General features: G+C 47.9%; 1 protein-coding gene across 1 annotated transcript in view; it reads left to right on the plus strand.

Moving 5' to 3' along the window:
• ZFHX3 (zinc finger homeobox 3) overlaps nucleotides 1-21,781 on the plus strand; it is a 231,494-nt gene that overhangs the window by 168,953 nt on the left and 40,760 nt on the right. The window contains 1 exon segment of the mRNA XM_033127097.1: nucleotides 20,984-21,091. Coding sequence (XP_032982988.1) covers nucleotides 20,984-21,091 — 108 coding nt within the window.

A 21,781-nucleotide genomic window follows, 5' to 3' on the forward strand; every position in this document is an offset into this window, starting at 1 on the left:
CCAGTAACTTAATCATCAATTTAAAATGGAATTGGAATCAAAACCTGTGGCACCCCTGCCGCGTTATGGGGCTCACAGAGCAGTTCAGACACCAGGGTACCCCAGGAACTCTACCCGAGAGGTACACTGGGACTTGTGCCATTGGAAGAAGTGAAGTCCGCTCTTGCTGGAAAAATGACAGCGGCGTTAAGTGGCTGAGGAAGGGCCCCTTGTCTGGGTATCTCCCTGTCATCTATACTGGGTGACCACTGCATAGGATGTGCAGACTTTTGTTCCATGGGAAGAGTGGCTTTGAGGTTGAGGAGGTCTTGGCCTCCCCTCTGACACCTCTTGCCCCTTCTCTCTGCTGTCTGTCAGACTCCACCCTGAGAGGGTGTCACCTGGCTGGGGTATCTCTTTCTGGCCCCTGACTTGTTCTGTATAGGACTCCCCTCTGTCCTGTGCGTATGGAAGTCCTGAAGGCCCACGTGGAAGAACGTCACTTTCTATTTATAAAGGAGAGGAAATATTTCTACTGTTTATCCTAGAAGCCCCGAGTGGTGCTTTCAAACACTGAGAATTATGTCCCTGAGAGCCGTGGCCTCACCAGCCTCCTGTGCTCTATCACTGATCTACCAAAAGTTGCTTTCGTCCCCAGCCTCCATCCACTTTTCACCAATTCTTGTTGCCTATACCCTCTCTCCTTGAGTTAAATGTTTGTGCTTGCAAAGTTTATTAATAGCACTAGGACCGCTGAGTGGAATAGTGATTTTCTACCCTTTTCAACTTTATTTTTGGCTTTTAGAAACAAATCTGGAATAATATTCCCAGCTGCTCCCTTTTGGGGCAAACTCTAGTTAATGCTTTTAAAGCATGTCTTGGGGGTCAGGCATTCCCCATGTACCCTTCCAAAGCCATAAGCATGTCAGCTCATCCCCTGTGTGCTGACATCCATGCCCTGATGTTCACTAGTCACCGGAAGGGTCCAGCTCTGAATCCACAGTCTTCTGGACCATCCCACACCCCTAGTCCCTAAGTCTTTTCTAAAACAGTCGACCTGAAGACACATCGCTACCCAAAGAAAAAATTTCCCAACAGTGATTTTATAATGATGTTAAGTGCTGTTGAAACAATTTATTGTTGTAGACATTTCAACAGACATTACTACGCCACTTGTGTGCATAAGTTTGCGGGTGGCAATAGTGGGGTGGTGGCTCCTTTTCCATTCTGGAGCTTGGGATTTAAGATGAGCAGGCAGTGTTTTCACACAGGGCCCGCTGGATGTAGGCACTGAGTGAGGCGGATGCCGCAAGTTGTGGTCAGTAGGTAGGACCGTGGATCGGGAGACTGGGGGATTCTGGGAGGGTGTCCCCAGACGGGCAGAGGACTGATGACTGTGGTTTGTATTTTCAGGCTGGTCCCATCATTGCCTGGAGTATCGTCCAGAGTCCAGGCTGGAGACCACGTCATTTCTATCACTGCCTCATCTAGAAACATCTCCTGATTCCATTGGTCCCCCCTGTTTGCTGTAACAGTCCCCCTGCCCCTCATACCTTTCCTCTGGTTTACATATCCTGACAGAGTGTAGCACTTTTGTCACCTCTAGAACACAGAAAGGTGAATTTCAAATGGAAGGGTAGGTGTGATTTTTTTTCCCCCCAATAGATGAGCTCCAAGTGGCAGAGAGACCACCTGGAAGTCAGTTGAGAACAGGCGGGCTCGACATGGTTCTGTCTCCTACCCCTGAACAACCAGGGAAGTGAATGGCAGCCGCCGGCCAGGAATTGATTGCATTAATTGATATGCCAATAAGAGAGCTTGTTACATCCGCCATTGGTTAGGAGGCCAGCTAACAAGTTCGCTGATCAATGGCACCAATAAAGATTTCATCCATTAATGAGCAACATGGTAATTAATGTTATCCAGAAACCAATTAGCCTGGCTAGTGAAAGTGCCCGCTTGCACAGTGAGTGGCAGTGCTGAAAGTGGGCAGGCAACCGCTGCGTCCCATGTGGAGGTGAGCCTTCAAGCAGCATCGTGGGATATGAGAGAGCCTGGACTCTGGAAGATTTATTCCAGATGGAGAAAAGAAAGAAAACATGGGGCACTCAGAGTTCCTAGCAGAGAGCAAAGGCAAGCGGAGTCTTTGCTGGACCCCACGCTGTGCCCTGCTTGTCCCCCTACCTGCTGGCAGGAGACTGGGACACACTTTTCTTTTCCAATTCCTTTGGCTGCACAGCTTTCCCACGCGAGCCTCTCAGGGGCTGTTAGGGGCTGTAATGGAATGACTGAGTTCCCGGGTCACTCCAGTCCCAGCTGGGCACGCTCTCCCCAGGGACAGCCCCATCAGTGGCTCACACGCACTGCCCCTTGCTTCTGGAGGGCGGGCCTTGGTCTCTTCTGGGAACCATGAACGAGTGGTAAAGTAATTAACATCCCCCCGTCCCTCACCCCCGGGTTTCATTAGGAAGAATAATTTTACTAGAAGAAAGAAGGAGAAACATGATTTGAAGCTGTGCCTTTTTCCTTCCCCCCTGGTTTTTTGAAATGACATCAGCGGGTTGTTTGCCAAGCATAACCTGGCAGCTCGGCGGCTCTGCCTGACTGCCTGAGATTTCTGGGGACCGTGCAGCTCGCCAGCCTCAGCCGTGGCAGCGTGCCAAGGTGACGTTCTGTGACTAAGCAGAAACCAGGGAGAGGGAGAGAGGGAGGAAAAAGGTATGTGTGGTTGGGGAGCCGGGGGAGAGAGTGGTCCTGGGTCTGGGTGTGGCATGGGGAGACAGGGAGGCATGTCCTGGGGCACCCATCAAGAGGGTGGGTGTCAGGGGAATGCACTGGCAGGCCAGGGAGTGTCCCTGAGGCACCGGGTGGGGGTGGGTAAAGGGAAAGTTACAGGCTAACAGCCACAGATCCAGCCTCGGAACAGCCGCCAAAGGGGTCTGACTTAAGAGGGAACCGGATGAGCCAAAAGGAAGGTGACAGCCCTGAGGGCCTAGAACTACTGAGAAGGAGGCTTAGGGAAGCTTTTATCAGCATCAGGCCCATACTCCTCAGCCGAGTTTCCTTTGCATTGTTAGGTATTGACCCTCAGAGACCCCTTGTGGATTCCCTAATTGAAAATTAATACTAGATCAATGCCATGGGCAATTTGCATATTGATCATAAACAACTTTCAAGGCAACGAGTGTTCGGCAGATCAATAGGGCCCCTGAATAGGCTGCAGAGGGAGCACCTCCCAGTACAATGCACTCCGAGAGAGGTTAATGATTTGGGAAGTTCCTAACTGCTCAGCGCAGGGCCGGCCCCCACACCACACAGCATCCGCGAGAGCAATTAGTAGGGCCCGAGCTGCCTCCCCGCCTGCCCACGAGTGCAGGGGAGGGTGCTTGTGCTGGTGTGAGGGAAGGGGCCGGCCATGAGTTCTTACAGTTGCCTTTTTTGGTGATAGACGAAGTCTTGGGGCCGTTTATTCTGGGAGCTGTACTGTAAAAGGCAGCAGCCAACTTAAGGCTCCAATAATGTTTCTGGCCCCTTCCCCCAAAACACAGTTCTCCTGATGAATGGAAGGGAATGGAAGGGCGAGGGGACAGCATCGGCCTCTCCCAGGCTCCTCCCTGGGCTTCCCGTCCCTGTGGCTGCCGCTGCAATGGGTTTGGCTCATTTTGCGTCCTGTTCCATTCAGCTTCCAATGTCTGGCTTTGGCCTCCTCGCCCATCACCTACACCCCCCTGCTTCGAGCCACCTTGTTCCTGCTCTGGCTTTAGGCCTTTCTGGGCTAGTCCTGGGTGCCCCCGCAGACCCCCAGCCAGCCTGGAAGGGGTTCCTCCAGGTGCCCCTTCACCTGCCCCTCTGCATTTCTTTTGTTTTCCTCAGGGCTCCTCCCTTTCTCCCGTTAGGCCCAGATCTAGCTCCTCTTGTCTCCTGGCCATAGATACAGTGTATGGACCAGCTGCCTGATAGGTGCTCTGGTTTCACCCCTTAATGTTTAACAGCAAAACCCAGAACACTTGAGGGCTTATTCAGTCTTGGAGTTCCCAGGATGTTTTGAGATAGCTGCTTCAAGGATCCAATGCAGCTGAACAGATCTGTGATTCTTGCCTACCTGTACCTAGCTTGTCACTGAAGGGGGCAGTGCCAGCAGCAGGCAGCTGTGTGTGTCAGTCACTAGGGGGAGACACCTCTTACGCAGATGAGAGTAGAGCACACTTTTTTCCACAACAGCCCATTTAAGAAAAATAAAGCATACCCCCCCACACACATTCCAAATTCATCTTGTGCTAGAAAGATCTAGCATTAAAACAGCAGCCCCGCCAAGGCTTTGTAGCTTTATATGGTTATTAAATTTCCATAGTGTGTTGAAATTCATTTATGTGGAAGGGCAATACAGTTTTGGAGAAGGGACACGCAGCAGTTGGTAATGAGTTTCTAGGTTGGAGCTGCAGTCCTCTGAGCCCTGAGCCCTGAGTCCTTCACCTGGTCCCTTCAGCCCCTCGGGGCGGCGCTTTGGGCCACGATGGTCAAATGGGCACTTTTGGTTTATGGGGTATCAAGAGTGTCCACGTGTTGCCCCATGGCCTGTGGCAAAGGATGGTCCGTTTCCCCTTCCCCTCTTTGCTTTTCTTCACCTCAAGGCCACCTCCCCCCACACTCTCCAGGAAAGGCAAAGGCTCAAGGAGATTTTACCTATATCTGCATTTACATATCACTCATACACATATTTAGAGAAATACAGTAGCCATTCTACTGGAAAGCCCTTCCTGGGCCACTGTGTGAAGCTGTGCAGGTGTTCTCTGCAAAGGGGACATAAGGACCCCAATCTGTTCCAGAGTTTCCTCACCGAGTAGGGTGGCGAGTCCGGGGCTACATCTGCTCCGAGGAAGGTGCTGAAGAGGAGCGCCTCGTCCTTTTCCCAGGTGCCTCTGGCCTGACAGTGGCCTGTAAGGCCTATGGAACTTGCCCCCTAAGACCTTCTCTTCCCACTGGCTGTGCCTCCAGCCATCTCTTCCCCGCTCAGGACCTTTGCACCTGCTTTTCCTCTGCCTGGAAGACCTCTCGAGGCTCATGCCCCCACTCTTTCAGGTGTCACTCTCCCTGAGCTTCCCACATGAAATAACTTCTGGGATTCCTTTTGACCCGTGTCCCTACTTTTCTGTCCTCCCTCAGCGTTGACTTACAATCCGTTTGCTTGTGTAGCTCCTTTTCGTCTGTCTTCCTCCCCCACCCTCTTATTGGGGAACAGTGTGTACTTCCAGGACTTTTTTCCAAGTCAAGTTGTTGTCCTTTTCTTTCTTAGTTGTGGAGGGTGCAGCTCAGCTCCAGGTCCAGTTGTCGTTGCTAGTTGCAGGGGGCACAGCCCACCATCCCTTGCGGGAGTCGAACCGGCAACCTTGTGGTTGAGAGGACACACTTCAACCAACTGAGCCATCCGGGAGCTCAGCAGCAGCTCAGCTCAAGGTGCCGTGTTCAATCTTAGTTGCAGGGGGCGGAGCCCACCATCCCTTGCAGGACTTGAGGAATTGAACTGGCAACCTTGTGGTTGAGAGCCCACTAGCCCATGTGGGAATCAAACTGGCAGCCTTCGGCATTAGGAGCATGGAGCTCCAACTGCCTGAGCCACCTGGCCGGGCCCAGCAGGGATTCTTTTAATCCACAGCCATATTGTCAGTGCTTGGAAAGGTGTTGTATGAGCATACGATTGGTAGGTGGATGGACAAGTGGCTAAGGTAGCCATGAAGAGCCTGGGCCTGCCATCAGCTCCACTACCTCAGAGCTGTGAGACCTTTGCCAGTAATTTAACCTCTCTGAGCCTCAGTGTCCTCACGTGTGAAATGGGAGTAATAATAGTATTTACTTCAGTTGAGTGACATTTGTATTACTACCATTATTATTGTTATTATTAGATACTACTGATTCTAAATGGAGGCTTTCTAGGTGCCTGGCATTGGTTTTCACGAGCAGGCTCTTCGCAGGGAAGGATTCCCCAGGCAGGAGAAAAGGAAAGGAGCCAACGTTTTGTACTGATCAGTCCCATTTTGCTAGTCCCTTCCTCCTCCTTGCTGCAATCAGGGCATTTGTGATTGGGTCAAAGAAAATGGCACCCAGGTCAAAGGCTCCTGGAGCAGGACAGACGGAGCTGACATGGAGCACGGAGTGGGAGGAGATTGGCGAGCCCGTGTCAGCTTGATGCGGGGCCAGGTGTGGCTGCAGCAGCCCGGGCAGCCCAGCGGGCAGGTGCCGGGCGTCCCCGTGCATGGGATTACTTCATTACGGAGCCTTTCATTGACTTGGCTGCACTGTGCTGATGAACTGAGACTGGGGACAAGAACACATAATTGAGGGAAATAAATTCCCATCACAGGCCTGGCTGCAGCCAGGAGCAAGCGTCCACCTCCTCTCGGGCTGTGCAGTGGGGTGGGGCTGTGTGTAGGCGTTCTCCGTTTTCTCTGGGTGCATCTCCCCTTCTCCCGTTCGCTTTCACAACCTCACAGGCATTGGTTGCAGGCCCCGGGAGCAGCATCTCTCCAGTCCTGCCTCTGTTTCCCCTGCTTGGATCTGCTTTTCCAGAAGCAGACCTCTTATATTTGCACGTCACCCTCTCTTCGTCCACTGTGAGAGCCAGGAACCTGCTGGGGACGTCCTCCTTCCCTTCACACACCTCCTCTTTCAGTCAGTCCATCTCCCTTTGTCCGTTTGTTCACCTTCAGTTCTGTCTGCGCTCTCCGCTTAGATCTGTGAAGACAGAGATGGGGAAGCTCGGGTGCTGCCCTTCTTAATTGAAATCGCATTTCATTCATCTGGGAAATGAGGCAGAAGGGGTGGGGCAGTTTTCCGAGCAGTCCACTTGCAGCTGATTCCACATGAAGCTGGGCTCAAAGGTACCAACGCCATGAATACACAGCAAGATCTTAAGGAAAGAATGTAGGAACCGAAAACCACACAACCAGCCACATGGTTTCACCACCACCATCACCACCACACACACACACACACGCACACACGCACACACGCACATACTGCCATGGGTTTTCTCAAAACTTGGAAATTAGTGGCTCAGGTCATCAGCACGTCTGTCTGTAGTTGGTCGTTACTAATCAGTTGTTTATAGCTCAAAGATTTTTTTTTTCCCTTCCCGAGTGTTTTCTGGGCCTTCAGAAACATTTCCTGGCATCCTGACTGATGTCCGTGTGCACCGTGGGCTGCTGATACAATAATGGCCGGGCAGGGGAGGCAGATTGCCTCAGTTACAAAGAAGCATGGGTGGCGTGAAGGCAAAGGAGAAAAGAAATGGAGAGCCCTCACTTGACACCCTCTGACCTCAGCCGGTGGAGCTGAATGCTGGAGAGCCAGGACTGAAATTGCAGTCACTTTAGATTATTTGGAGCGAAGAGAGGCAGGGAAAAAAGGGTCTGTTGACTACAGGAAGCTGAATTCTTCCTCTGCTGAAAAGCTTATTAGTGGAAGGGGAAAAAGCAATTACTTGCTTTTGCTGGTTCTCTGTGGCAGGGATTCGGGGCTGTGACAGCCCCTTGGACCTCACCCTGGATCCAGTATATCTATGACAGGCACTGCCCCAAGCCATTTGGGGTTCCCCCTTCTAGAAATAGCATGAAGGGAGGAGTGTGTGTGTGTGTGTGTGTGTGTGTGTGTATAAATATGGGGGTGGGGCGGGGAGCAAGCAAGCTATGCTCGTCCTTTTCTTTAAACGTGATAGTATTTTGGGGTACCATGTTGGCACAGGGCGGAAACCTAACGGTATTATTTGCCTGGGAGCTTGGGTATCTGGGGCTGCTTTGTGGTTGGTTTTGGTTTTCGTGAGCCCTTTTTTATCCCTGCTATGCCTTTTTGTCTCAAAATGTAAAGAAAAAGTAGGTATTCCTTTGGACAATCATGGTACCAATCCATTTGCCTCAATATCACAGCTCTACTTGAGGAAGGTTGCTGAGGGGCCAGCGTCTGGGAAACGGGGCCAGGTTTCACCTTTCAGACTGCCCATTGCTTCCTTCTTTGTTTGTCTGACTGTGTAAGTGTCACCATGACCACTTGCTCCCTCCGTGGCCAATGCCCCCATCCTCCTTTGGAGCTCTTTCTTTGGGTCACCTCACTGTGTGGTCTTAGAGCCCTACCCTTCTCTGAGACCTGGTCTCCTAGTCTGTAAAATTGAGGCGCTGTGGTCAGCTCCCCCAAATCCCTGCAAACAAAGGGAGATCCCTCTGATGACCAAGTTTCTGCAAACAGCCATCATTTCTTCTTCCTAAATCTGTTTTACTCACGTTTATGCTTTTATGCTTTATCCTTGTTTGGACTACTCTGCCTATTTTACATTTGATACATTTGTGTGTATATCCTTGTTATGTTTCTAGAACACAGATCTTTCTGATTTGTCTGCCTTAATTGCATCTAGCTAATTTTACACAGGTAGCTCTTTAGTCCATTGACCCATCCATCTTTTCTTGCTTATGTCTCCATTCTTCAAATTACTTTCTTTAAGGCTCTGTCATTAAGGTTTTCTGTCATTTCTATTTTCTTGGAATATTTCCTGTTCTCTCTCACCCATCACCAAAGTTTTTTTTAGTAGTTGAGTCAATTCACAGACCTTTTCAGACAGAAATTGATCAGTTTTTTTTCCTGCCGTAATATATATTTAAGATACACTGTTACCTAGGTTTTTTTTCTTTTTTTTTTTAAGTTTCTCAATTTGGTTACTGTCCAAATCCTTTCCCCTACTCCCCTTTATATTTAAAGATATTGCTTGGTAAGTGAGGAATCACTTTTTTTTTTCCTTCCTACTCACTGGTGATCTCATCTTTCAGGTTGCTTTCTGGCTACTTCTTACTACACCTTTGGCTTGTTTTACTCTCCCTTCCTTGCTGTAAATCTTGGCTTTACAAAGTGAAGCAAAATATTTTAGTTGTTGCAGGTTTCCTTTCCTTATTCTCTTTCTGCTTGAGGTATATATTCACTTAGAAAGAGTTGTCCACTTTCGGAAGTTTGGGGAGGATTCTGATTTAAGGGTTTCCCTATTGGGGCTTTCTACTACTTTCTCCAGTTGCAGTGTGCACACAGAAGAATTTAAACATCCAAAATTATTTTTTTAATGTAACTGTGTGCTACAGATTTCTCTAGATCCCTTATTCCTAACTGTCCCAAGTACCAATTCTTTGTCACTGAATTGCACTTTCTTCCCTGAGCCTTGATGACTGTCTCATCTTGTGGCAATATTTTCTTTCTCCTGGGTTTCATGTATCAGTTCTATTCCAATGTTCTTATCATTAAAGAGTAGGGGTATGAGTTTAGAATTTAAATTCTTTTATTGAGTTGTTTGCCTTGATAATCATGACTGCATATTTTCGTACCTTGAGATGTATCACAGTATAAATTTGGGGGTGTGTAATGGAATGTGTTGCTTCTCAAGGGATACCAGCGTATTATTAGGTCTAAGAGATAACCTTAGAAGTGGAAAAGCTGAATAGATGCATATGGAGTCCTGAAGCCGAGTCCAAAATGCAGTCAGTAGCTCTGGGAGTTTTGAGGTGGGGCTGCTGTAGCTAAAATCATTGTGAAGGATCTGGTGTGGTGCTGGTGGCAATGGCATTTTGTTCAAAACCTTGAAAAAGAATATTTCATTGTACAGGATCCAACTTTTAAAAATACGGAGGTTTTGTATTCAACCACTGGCATAACTTTGGAAGTTTCTAAAAAGGAGGAAGAAGATCCAAGCATGTTCTTTCTCCCTTTGAGCTGTATAAGGTGCATATTAAAAATGAAAACAGTTTAGCAACCCCGTCTGCTTTTTCTCCTGTTAATGCAGGAAAGCTCTTGAACATAAACCTTTGGATTTTCTCTGTACCTCAGCTTCCTGCTTCACTTTCTTTGCAATTTCCTAGGAAGAAACGTCAACTAAAACGTGTTGCTTTCTGCTGCCTGGTTGTTTCAGCCTGAAGCACGTCTGGGGACTTGAGAGTTTTGGAGGATGGCCCAGTTTTTGACTTTCCACGTGTAGACACATCTTTAAATGTCTCAGGTGTGACCGTAAATGCTCCTGGCAGAGGCAGGCTCTTGTCCGCTTGCACCAATGAGTGAGTAGGCACCTGCAGATCCCCAGGCATGCTTGGAGATGTAAGACTGTCCTGGGCCATCCCCAGAATGGCGTGCGTTTCTAGCCTTGCATTCTGGGATGTGTAGTACTGTTACATATGCAGTGACCTTGGTGCACGCTTGGGTCTGGCCAAGGGAGAGCAGTTTAGCCGGTGATTTTTTGGGAGCGGTGTTGCCTGAAGTTGGCCTGATGTCTGTTTCCCACATTTGGTTTGGAAAGTGTAAGCCTTTGTTTGTGCTTTGTTTTTATGAATCAGCTTGTTTTACCAGCTGTCCATAGAAGTGGCTTATGATCACGCAACATGACGCTCATTGACACTTGGTTCCTCACTCTGCTGTCCATTGGTGGGGGCAGACTAATATTTCTGCATGCATTCTGTGCTCTGCAGAGGTGACGCTGTTTTCTTAATAGGCTAGAGACCCTTCAGACACTGTGGGCATAAGAGTGAGGCAGTGAACGAGCTGGGAATTCAAGTCCCTCTGTTGGTGGTCATCGGACTCAGACCTCTGCAGTCATGGTTTTATTTTTTCTCTGTTGTGTGTTATTCGTTTGAATGGCTAGAAATGAAATGTTCACCTTTTTCTCTCTCAGTTTGCTTTTTGGCATATCTTCACCCCAAATATCCCATCATTCCCTTTGACGTTGTCAAATCGTGTCACCTTGGGTCTGTTCGGCCATCACGCTCCACTTTTCCTTCCCTTGCTATCATTCCAGTATAGATGGCATCCATCAACGTTGACATTCCTGTTACGAGAACCATCCCACAAGGTTTCACTTACACCCATTAGGTTCTAATCACCATCATTTAATATCACTTCTGGTACATCCTGTTCATTTCCCACACACCTTCATTTGTATACAGATGCTTAAGTACACTTACAGGCCTGCCTTGACTTTTTTTCATCCATGTGTTACCAACATTTTCCAATTACAAATAAATAAATTAGGAAACACGTCACAGATTTTTTTTTTCTTTTTTTTACATTAAGCATAAGATCCCTCTCTGACAAGCCACGTCAGTTTTGACTCAGAAGGAGATACCAGTCTTCTTTAATGGAAACTATTAATTTTTTTTTTTTTATTTACACTCTTTCTATCACTCGTGTGTATTTATCTGTCTTGTCTTCTCTCCTCCAACCGTGGAAGCCTGGCAGTGTTTATTTCTAGCAGGGTGCTATTGAAAGACAGATGCTTGTAGGGACGGCTCAGGCCTCCTCACACCTGGAATGTTAAAAAGCTTTCAGGCAGATCTGTTCAGTTGAAAAATGTCCCTTCCTATAGAGGAGGGAGGACTAGGAGGGAAGTGGTACTCCATCAGAGAGGTTTCCCTGTCTTCACCACCCACGTGGTCATGAACCCTCAGTTCTGACTGTACATCTCAAATGATGTTTCGAAATCCATGAAATGGTTTATTCTGATGAGCAAGCATATGAGGCCCCTCTTTCCTCCATCAAGACCCTCCTTCTACTAACCCTGGCTGTTTTTACCTTTACCTATCAAGTCTTCTGTCTGCGAAGGCATTTCCATTTACTCTCTGCCTTCCTCCTCTCTTTCTCAGTGGCAGACTGAGTTACAATCATTATTTTCCTCCACTACTCTGTTTTTAACAGAGGGGCGTAAAACCCACCCTTCTTGGTTTCAAGGACCTTCTGTTTTTCATGCTTCTTCTTTCCAGAACATTCCAGTTTGGTGTGAGGTTAAACTGTGCAAAATACTGTTTGAAAGAAAGTAGAAAAAGAGAAAGGCACTTGTCAAAATGCATTTGTTAGATCACGTTTTAAATGAAATACAATTGAAGGTAGTTTTGTCCAGAGAAAGGAAAAGCCCCTGCAAATCCGCTGAGCTCCCCGAGAGCACGCCTCTTTGTCGTCGCCTGACATTGAAGTGTAATTTTTCATGGTTATTTGGACTGGAAAATGGGGGAGGGGGAAAGGAGAGAGAGGGGCCCGTGATTATTTCCCATAAATGACAACACAATCACATCACGCTCTGCTACAAACATGCAGGGAATTTGCCTTTTTTTTTTTTTTTTTACATTTCATGTGTGAAAGTAACAGCAACAGTCCCAGCTCTGTGGAAATCCAAGGGGACTAATCCCTGCTGAATTCAGTTTACTTCAGAGTTCTGGGACAGAGCTGGATTTCTTGTTCAGCGTGGATTCCAAAACCATTTCAGGGTCGGGTTTGTATTTTACAAACTGGAACTCACTCACGTCTTTCAGTTATTTAAAAAAAAAAAAAAAAAAATCTTCCTGTGAATAGCCACCAGGCGAGTCAGTGACACATTTAGTTCCCTTGTGCTTTGTCACCTCATGTTTGCTTTTATCCTTTCTGCATTTCTGCAAGGGACAACCCAGGTGCTTTTGCTAAAACACAGATAAATGGAACTTGTTGCAATACTGGCTCGAGGCGGTTCCTCCCTTTTTCTCCTCTCTTGACCCTCCCCCCCCTTTAATTCTAGTGCGGTTTTAACAAACTGTACAAATGACCAAGTGGCCTTACCCAGGGGAGGAAAAATGGCAGGACCTGTCCCTCGCCACACAACGGCAGCATTTTTCACTTCGTGCTCTGGCGTTCTGTGCTGTTCGCACAGGAGGACAACTCAAAGAGGGGAAATTTCCTCTGGGACGCCTTAGACAGACTGTGGCCACTTTGGACCCGTAAAATGCTTTCTCCCTTCGATGCTCAAGTTAGAGGTGAAATTAAGTCAAAAGTAAGTGGAGAGGCTCCTCCAGGAGTACGCCCTTGTCTGACCAGCCTTTCTTTATCCAGCAGAGGCTGAGCACGCAGGCTGAAGCCCAGGCCCGGCCTTCCCAGGCTCTCTCTTGCTGCACAGTCCCCATTTTTCTTGTTTCTATAAACAGTGGCAAGATCTTCAAATATACAAAAGCATAAATGGTCTCTATTCTCCAATTAGTCATTTTAATAATACCCGGAGTTGCCTTCAGAGTGTGGATTCTTTTTGCCTGGTGCCCAAGGCAGAGTTGTAGGCATGGGGGACCGGGAAAGAAGGTTGGGGTGGGGGCAGCGAGGAGGGCGAATTCCTTCAGTGTCGGGTTGTCCTGCGAAGCCCTGCCCGGCAGCCCCTGCGGAAGGCTGGCTGGCTGCCACCGCCTTTTAAGCCCTGCCCAGAAACTCCAGGCACTGCTGCCCCAGGTGTATTTGGTAAGCGAACACCTAGTGGTAAAAGGAATTTTGGTGGTAAAACGATCACTTAAAGGATCCACATGAAAAAGGACTGGTCACTGGAGGAAGGGAGTGTGTCAGCTCAACGCGTCCTCTAGTTCCTCTCCTGCTCACGTCCTCGTACCGCTCGGAGGAATGAAATCTGTTTTTATAAATGTCATCTTCCAGATGGCAGCTTTGTATAAAACAACTGGTGAGCAGTTTGGCCACATTTTTTTTTTTTAAAGCCACTTGGATGGGAAAATTTCCTGCAGAAACACCAGGCGGACCCCTGACTGTTCATTCCAGCTGGTAGAGAAGGGTCCTCGGCAGGATGGCTGGCTGGGCAGAGAGCTTAGATGGGTGAGAAGTTGGAAAATGCCAAAGATAAGGGTGACCTGGGTGGGGAGACTTACACCTCTGCCTTTCCTGTCCGCTGTGCCTCAGACCCAGCACAAGGGGTCCTGCAGAAGAGAGGGATGTGACAAGGGCCTGGGCCAGTGGTTGGACAGGAGGCCAGTTGGCCTGCCGTCCACTGGAGAGTGTGCTGTTCCATGCCTTGGGCTCTGCGAATGCACTGGAGTTCTAGTGTCCATTGGAGAAGAAATGGCATCTTATCCTGAGAAGGTGGGAAAATAGTACACTGTTGATGAATCTATGAGTGTTCTAGGTTTGGAGCCCCGGCCTGCCCTCCCCCCCACCCCAATACACACACCTACCCTCATCCTTCACCCCTTTAAGGTTTCCTGCCTAGATTGATAGTTGTATCTCAAAATGTTCCACTCACCAGTCTGGATTTGGATCCCCAGCCCTTCGTCTTGTGATTTAGCGTTATCCCCCACCAGTCTACACCCTAGTAAGGTGTACAAAACAGGATGGACAGAGTTTGCCAGCAATCGAAAATAATATTCAAATGATTACTCACAGAGAACTTTGAAGTAGGTTTGTAAGTTCCCTATTCCACGTGCAGGTGTGAGAACGTGCCGTCACCTTTACCGACATTGCAAGTATAAGGTGTGCTACGAGAACAGTTTGCATTTGTGGGAAGCAAAATCACTTTGATTTAAGGGGAAATTCCTGGGGCTGGGGTGTCGTCAACCCTGAAGAGCTAAGCACTCGAAGCTACCTCTCAGGCAGTTTCCAGGCACACTGTCAGGGCTGGAAAGACCCTAGGGAGTAGAAGCATGGAGTAAACATTTGAGAAAATGTGCAGAGTAGATGCTTGCACCCTGGATCTGGGTGTCACTGTGCAGGTGGGATGTCACCTGGGGTACATGGACAGTCATTTCCTGGTAGGACCTGTAGTCACCATTCCGTGAGGACACACTTGCCAAAACGTCATGGAGGGAGAATGGCATAGTTAGTGGCCCACCCCCTGGGTGCAGCCACAAGCGTCGCCACTATTTATGTCTTTCACCCTGGCTTTGAGAGGGAAAATGAGACTAGGGGTGAGGACCTGGGAGCAGCAGGGCCGTCTGTCCATCAGCATTGCAGATCATATCCTCTCCTACGTTTCTATTGTAGCAGAATTTTAATGGACTGGGTCTTATTCAAAATAAGTGGTCTAGACCTTTTATATTGTGGGATTTGATTTGACCTGTATTAGCAAAATAAAGCATGCAGGTTCTGTAGACTATGTACAGCCATTAGTGGTTTCTTATGGATAGTAAAAGGAAATCCAAGAGGATTGGGCGGGCTGGAGTGTTCTGCCCTCGTTTTCCAGTTGTGCCAACAGACATTTCAGGACAGCCGACTGGTTGGGGTGTCCTATAGTGAGCCTGCAGCCACAGAGTCCAGCATCTGCACAGGAGTTACAGGAACAAGAGGACAAGACACAGTCATGGAGTGTCTCCTGCGACCCACCACAGAGATTCCAGCAAAAAGTGGCCTCCACCCTGCATGTCACTCCTGCTGGTCAGAGCGTGCCAGGCTTTTCCCGCCTGCTTCGCTTGCTTCGGTGGTTGTCCTTGGTTAATTAGGTTGAAAATGGAGAAAGGAAAAGCTTTAACCCTATCTGCAGAGGAAGCAGATTGGTTATTTTGTTTTTCAAAGAAGGGGTCCTCTATACAATTAAAACTTGTTTCTGGTAAACCTCATTCCAGGAAAGATGAGCTTTTAACAAAAGGCTTTTGACAGCTGCAGGCTATTTCATTTTTTTTAATGCCGAATGAAAAATCAATACATTTTTCTGGGTTATACATATTCAGAACAGGCCTGATATTTCCATTATAATGGAAAGTGGGTGTCTGTGCATCCCGCCTGTCAGGGCTGCACCAGCCGCATTTTCCAAGCCACTGCTAAATATTTCAAACCTGATTTGATTGTGGTTCATGACAGCTAATGTTTCTCCGCTCCTGAGCCCGCCGACAGGCAAACGCACTTTGTTTCAACCCCACCCTCAAATACTGCTCCCCCAAAGAATAAGGAAAGAACGATTTCATTCTTCAGGGATCCCAGATTGGTGTATTATTTAAGTAATATGATCGCCTGAGAGCCTTGGGTACAGACACCCGGATTCTTACGAGAATTTCCAAATTTCTTTCACATCGAGGCTCTAAGGGGGGCTTTGTCAGGTTTGGGGGAAGGTTTGAATTAATCCACATTATCCTGTTAAGGGTTAGGAACAGAGGGACTAGTCTGAGTCGTTGATTGACTCCCCTTCCTTCCAAGTCTGTAAGCGATTTGTGAATACACCCAGTGGACACAGCACTCAGCCCCAGTACTTGATGAACAGTATTATTTTGTAGCAACTGGTAAGTTTTCTCAGGTAACATTCGGAGGGAGTGTGCCATGGTGTGAGTGCTGACTTCTTGATGATGCCACGTCTGCTTTGGCTTCTGCCCCATGCTCCTTCCACAAACCAATTTGCAAATCCCTCATGGGGCTGCCAGGTGGCACACCCACCTCCTTGGGGAGCAGAATTCATCACCGTTTGGGAAATCATGCAGCCACCTTCACCAACATGGTTAAGTATAAGGTTGTTAAGAGAACAGTATGCATTTGTGGTAAGCAAAACCACCTTGAGGAAAGGGAACTTTTCTGGCGCTCTGGTTATCATTGCCCCAATAACCGAAGCTGCCCTAGCACCCCTTCCCTTTTAGGATGTATTTATCTGCTGAAATTCTTACTTTACACCTGAGGGCTCTGCCCTTAATCAGGAGACATGAGTGACGTGAGCAGTCTCGGTTTGGCCCGAGCATTGCTAAGTGCTTTCTGGGAGAAACAGTTGTAAAAAGGAGGTGCTGATGGAAATAGATTTTTTTAAGGCCTTCAGCTAGTTTTACATGAAAGTGGAAGGCAGAAGGGATACCAGGAAGACTTCACAGTTATTCAAGATTTGCTTCTGTTTCCCTGGTCCTTTAACATAAAAACACATGCAGACAGGAGGGGTGCCCTAGTGTGAGGGCTGTTGCAGGGAGAGGCCTTCTGTGAGAGGGGTTCACAGGGGCCTCCTCCGGAGTCTTCCAACAAACAGACCTTCTGTCTGGGATGTGCTGGGCTGCTACCTCCTGCTGTGAACAGGTGCCAGAGGGAACAGAGAATGACCCGCCTCAGCCAGGTCCTGGCTGGGCCCTGGAGGAAGCATTCCCGGTGTGTTCTGGTTGGGTCCTGAAATAATATTAAACTCTGTGGGGAGAAGATGGTTTCGATTTGTCTATTTTGGCGTAAAAGTGGCACGGTGGCTATTGTATGTCTTGGTGAAGGAAAGCTGCTTTGTCTTCTGAGGGAAAGACAGGATTTTCCAGATAAAACCAAACTGTCGGTCCATCAAGTCTTCACTTGTTTCCACCATCTGTCAGTAGCTGATATTGTAGGAAAAAAATCGACTTCTGTCATGACCCTGGCCAGTTGCTACCAACTACATGGGTGTTGGGGGTGGGGAACCTCCCCTCCACTCTGTACTCCACCTCCAGCACATGGGTATCAAATACACCTTCCTAAAAGGAGCGAGGGTTAGATAACCAGCCCCAAGAGCTCCGTGTGTGGACGCAGTTCTCGGTTTCAGAGCTGGATGCCGTTGGGCTCCTGGTTTCCCTGTGTTTGCAGTGCAAGGAGACCAAGCCCCTCCCGGGGGAGCCTGGGGCCTGCCTCTTAGTGAGAGGGGTTGCTTTAGGTGTTTGGGACCAATAAAACATACCCCGCCTGCAAAGCATTGTGCTGTCCAGACGAATTCATAGTTTGCATCTCTTTTTTAATCATTTCTCTACCTTTATTGGTATTCAGAGCTCACAGTTTTGTGGTTACTGACAGCCTGGGCTTTCATCCATTTTAAAGAGCTATTTTTCCTCTTGCTGTTGATGATGATGGTATAAAGACAGATGGTGTAACTGCTTATGAATGTCCTGTTTTATTTCCCCAGGACCAGACAGTTCACTTGAACGCGTATATTACTTCCACATGCTCAGGTTAGGCGGCTCAGACAGTGTCTTCCTCCTACAGTTAGCTGCCCTTCCAGGCCTCTCTATGCAGAGGGCGACACCTGTAGGTCACAGGTGGAACTGCAGGGAAGTGCCTGCTAGGCTGAATGGACCTGGTGTTCAGCTAGGGGTGAGGACACTGACCGCCGGCTTGTCCAGGGGTTTCTTAATTATTTCTCCTCCCACCAAGGATATTACAGCCTTTTAGTGAATGAGTCACAAATGATAATATCAAATGTAGGAACTCAAAAAGATGACTTGATTTTTTTTTTTTTTTTTAAGATTTTATTGGGAAAGGGGAACAGGACTTTTTTGGGGAACAAACAGTGTGTACTTCTGGGACTTTTTCCAAATCAAGTTGTTGTTTTTCAATCCCAGCCGTGGAGGGCACAGCACAGCTCCAGGTCCACTCGTTGTTGGTAGTTGCAGGGGGCACAGCCCACCATCCCTTGTGGGAGTCGAACCAGCAACCTTGTGGTTGAGAGCCCACGCTCCAACCAACTGAGCCATCCGGGAGCTCAGCGGCAGGTCAGCTCAAGGTGCCGTGTTCAATCTTAGTTGTGGGGGTGGGAGTTGAGGAGTCAAACAGGCAAACCTGTGGTTGAGAGCCTGCGCTCCTACCAACTGAGCCATCTGGCCACCCGGGAGCTGAGTGGCAGCTCATTGACTTCAGTCTGGTTGAGGAGGGTGCAGCTCGCTGGCCCATGTGGGAATCGAACCCGCAGACCCGCTGCCCAGAGCTCACGCTGCAACCAACTGAGCCACCCGTCCACCCATGACTTGATTTTTAAATCATTAAAAAAAGAAGGAAAAGTAAAAAAGAGAGAGGCAAAATAAGTTCCTGCATTAATCTCTCTTGTCTGTCCTCTTATTGGAACTCAGCTGCCTTCACTTCTCTGCTTGTAGTAGGGCAGGGAGGGAAGAAAACAAAGCCTCCAGTGGGCTCATGAATGAAGGCTCCGGGAATATTTAACAAAGCACTGCGGGTTCCTTGCTCATTGCGTCAATGATGTGCTGATCCTTTACAGTCTCTGCTGAATAGGTATGTCTAGAAAGGCCCAAAGAATTGGGGTCAGTGCCAGAGTGACCATGAGTCTTCACTCGGTTGCTCTGATGGCTGCAGCCCACCAAAGGCACAAGACAGGCGCTGGCCTTGGCGACGGCCTCCCAGTGGACAAATTCCTTCCCTCTGCAGGGCAGGCAGCACTTACCTTTAGACACTGTCCACCACATCAGAATGTTCTGTTTGTAGGTGTCAGATTGCCTCCGTCTAAGATGATAATGTGTGTGCGCCTGCTGGAGAGAGGCCATTGAGCCATCTCTTTGCATAATCAAATTTGATTAATGTATCGGTACTATAGATATTTTGCATCACAGCATGTATTGGGGCAAATGAATATATTTTAAGAGACCCAGCTACTTTGGGTAGACCCAATTTAATAATATCGATTGACTGAATGCTGGTATCACCATTCAAAGATGGATTTTATAATTATAGCGTTGAATAATTTTATCAAATGCCTAAAAATATGCATTGAACATCCTGCCCGAACATAATTAAGATGCTAAATATATCGTACTGTTTAACTTGCTTGTTATTGCTCTACTAACACTTGTGTATATGTATATGTGTGTGTGTGTGTGTATATATATATACATATATATTTTTTTATATATATATTTTCCCCCTACTAAATGATGTATAGTGTTAATATGGCTCTGTGTATCTGATTGACTTCAAGCCATGGCTGCCTGATTTTTCGGTTTGATCTAAGGGTGGGTGTGGGGAGACAATGTTAATTTTACCATACAGTGAGGCAAAAAGGAGACGTAGAAATTATATGTGGAGGCCTCTTAGTTGGAGATGAAAATAAGCTGTATCTTACTTCACCTGTGTCCCCCATGACTGCCTCATAAATCCCCTATTCGTGATAATGAAGGAAGAATGTTCCCTGACCCCTAGTTCAGTTTTCCATTCCTTGGACTTCCATTGTCTTTTGGGGAAGAATTAGGAAAATCTGACTAAAGAGATACTTTCTTCCTCAAATGTTTCATAAACCATCTGAGGTCAATTTACTTTGAACTCCTTTTACTTCCTCTGTGAGATGAAATTTAGAAGCTATTTTCTGGAGTGTTGGAGGGTATTATACCTTGAAATATTGAAAAGTAGAGTTGCATTTGGAGGGACCTAGGGTGACACTGGACAGAGCGCTAAATCCACGGTCCGAGCTTGGACCCTAATACGGTCCCCATGGATCTGATCTAGTGCTGGCCTCAGGTGATAGACGTGGGTAGCCAGGTGCTTAAATCTCTACACTCAGGAAGATGTGCTCTTCAAAGTGTCCTAATAATGTCAGCAGTAACCCACCTTGGTTTGTCTGCCTTATTCATTCATTTAACCCATTCTCAATGAATGCTTTGGATAATAAGCCAAAGGGCCAGGAGAGCAGGAGAGAAATGTCTCACTTCCTTTTCTCCGGCATGTAGAGTGCCTTACCCTCCTCTTCCCCACTTGGGCAAATAGCACTTTACTTCATGGTTAACCTAATGTTGGAAATGACCACCCTTCTACCTTCATTAGAGGTCTGTGTGTTGAGCTGGAGACAATTTTCTTAGTTTTAAACCAGTGATGGGTAAGGAATGGAGTGACTTCAAAAGGAAAGTCGATTCTGTTACATTTTCCCCCCCTTTCTCTACAAATCTAACTTCTCGCCACTGACGCCTAGCATGTCCACAGATGACATTTTCTAAAACTCTTCACGTTGATGAAGTCATATCACTGATATTCTATGACTCTTCAGGATATGAAATGACTGTTGAAAAACCAAAACAAAACCCTGCAGCCTGGCATGTGCACAAGTCCTGCAAGGGGTCAGTGAATGGGTCCAGTCTAGTTCAATGCCAGGATGCCCTGGGATTGGAGCTAGGGAAGAAACTCCTTTTTTGCCCTTTCAAAAGTGTAAAATTTTGCATTTTCAAGTGTAAAAGGCTTGCATGTAACTTCAGGAATTTGGATAGAGTTATTTCTTCAACAGAATTGGCTTTTCAGTAAGAAAAGCTCAAATGAGGCATTCAGAATCCATCTGGAAATGTCCACACATATAGAGCAAGTCCCAGTCTCGTACCAACAAGCGTTGTCCCCACTGCGTACCCAGACCCTGGCATAGCCGCAGTGCCGTTGGCCTTTCAGGGGCCACTGGGAAGAGAGGAGGGACGGTCGCTGGCGCCTGTGTTTTCTGGTTGGTAATTCTTGGGAGTAGGAGCAAACAGTCCTGCACCTTCTGTCTACTTTTAATCGTTGACATTTTGTTTTTCTTCTGTTTCAGAAGAAGCCGTTGAAGATGTTGAAGGGCCCAGTGAAGCGGCTGCCGATCCAGAGGAGGTTGCTAAAGACCAAGAGAGTGGAGGCGAGAAGGACCAGAGCAAGTGGACAGGTAGTGTGTGTGGCTACCCGCCAGCCCCCAGGTGTCTGCCCTGAAAGAGTGAGGCTGGGGGTTCAGGGAGCAGACACACCCTTAATCTACCCAGAAAAACGGGTGGCTCTGTGCGGCTTGGAGAAGGATTTTGGTTTTGCTTCGAGTGGTCACCTCCATTCTCCTGTTATGTTGTATTAAAGAATTTTTAGGGCCGGTCCGGTGGCTCAGGTGGTTGTTGCGCCGGCTTCCTAACGCTGAGATCATGGTTCGATTCTCACATGGGCCAGTGAGCTGCGCCCTCTACAGCTAAGAGTGTGAACAACAGCTCTCCCTGGAGCTGGGCTGCTGTGAGCAACCGGAGGTTGACGTGAGCTGCTGTGGGCTACCATGTGCTGACGTGAGTGGCCGGTGGCCAGCGTGAGTGGCTGGTGGCCAGCGTGAGTGGCTGGTGGCCAGCGTGAGCAGCCAGCAGCCGGTGAGAGCTGCCGTGAGCTGCTGTGAGCGGCCAACCAATGACTGGCGACCAACTGCCTCAGCCGGGAGAGCGTAAGGCTTCTAATACCAGCATGGGCCAGGGAGCTGTGTCCTACACAACTAGACTGAGAAACAATGGCTTGAATCGGAGTGGGTGGGGGGGAGGCAGAAGAAGGGAGGAAGAAAAAGAATTTTTAAAGTTTTTTTAAATAGCCCCCAAGCCATCTTGTTTTC

This window comes from Rhinolophus ferrumequinum, chromosome 15, assembly GCF_004115265.2.
Source record: "Rhinolophus ferrumequinum isolate MPI-CBG mRhiFer1 chromosome 15, mRhiFer1_v1.p, whole genome shotgun sequence".
Lineage (NCBI taxonomy): Eukaryota > Metazoa > Chordata > Mammalia > Chiroptera > Rhinolophidae > Rhinolophus > Rhinolophus ferrumequinum.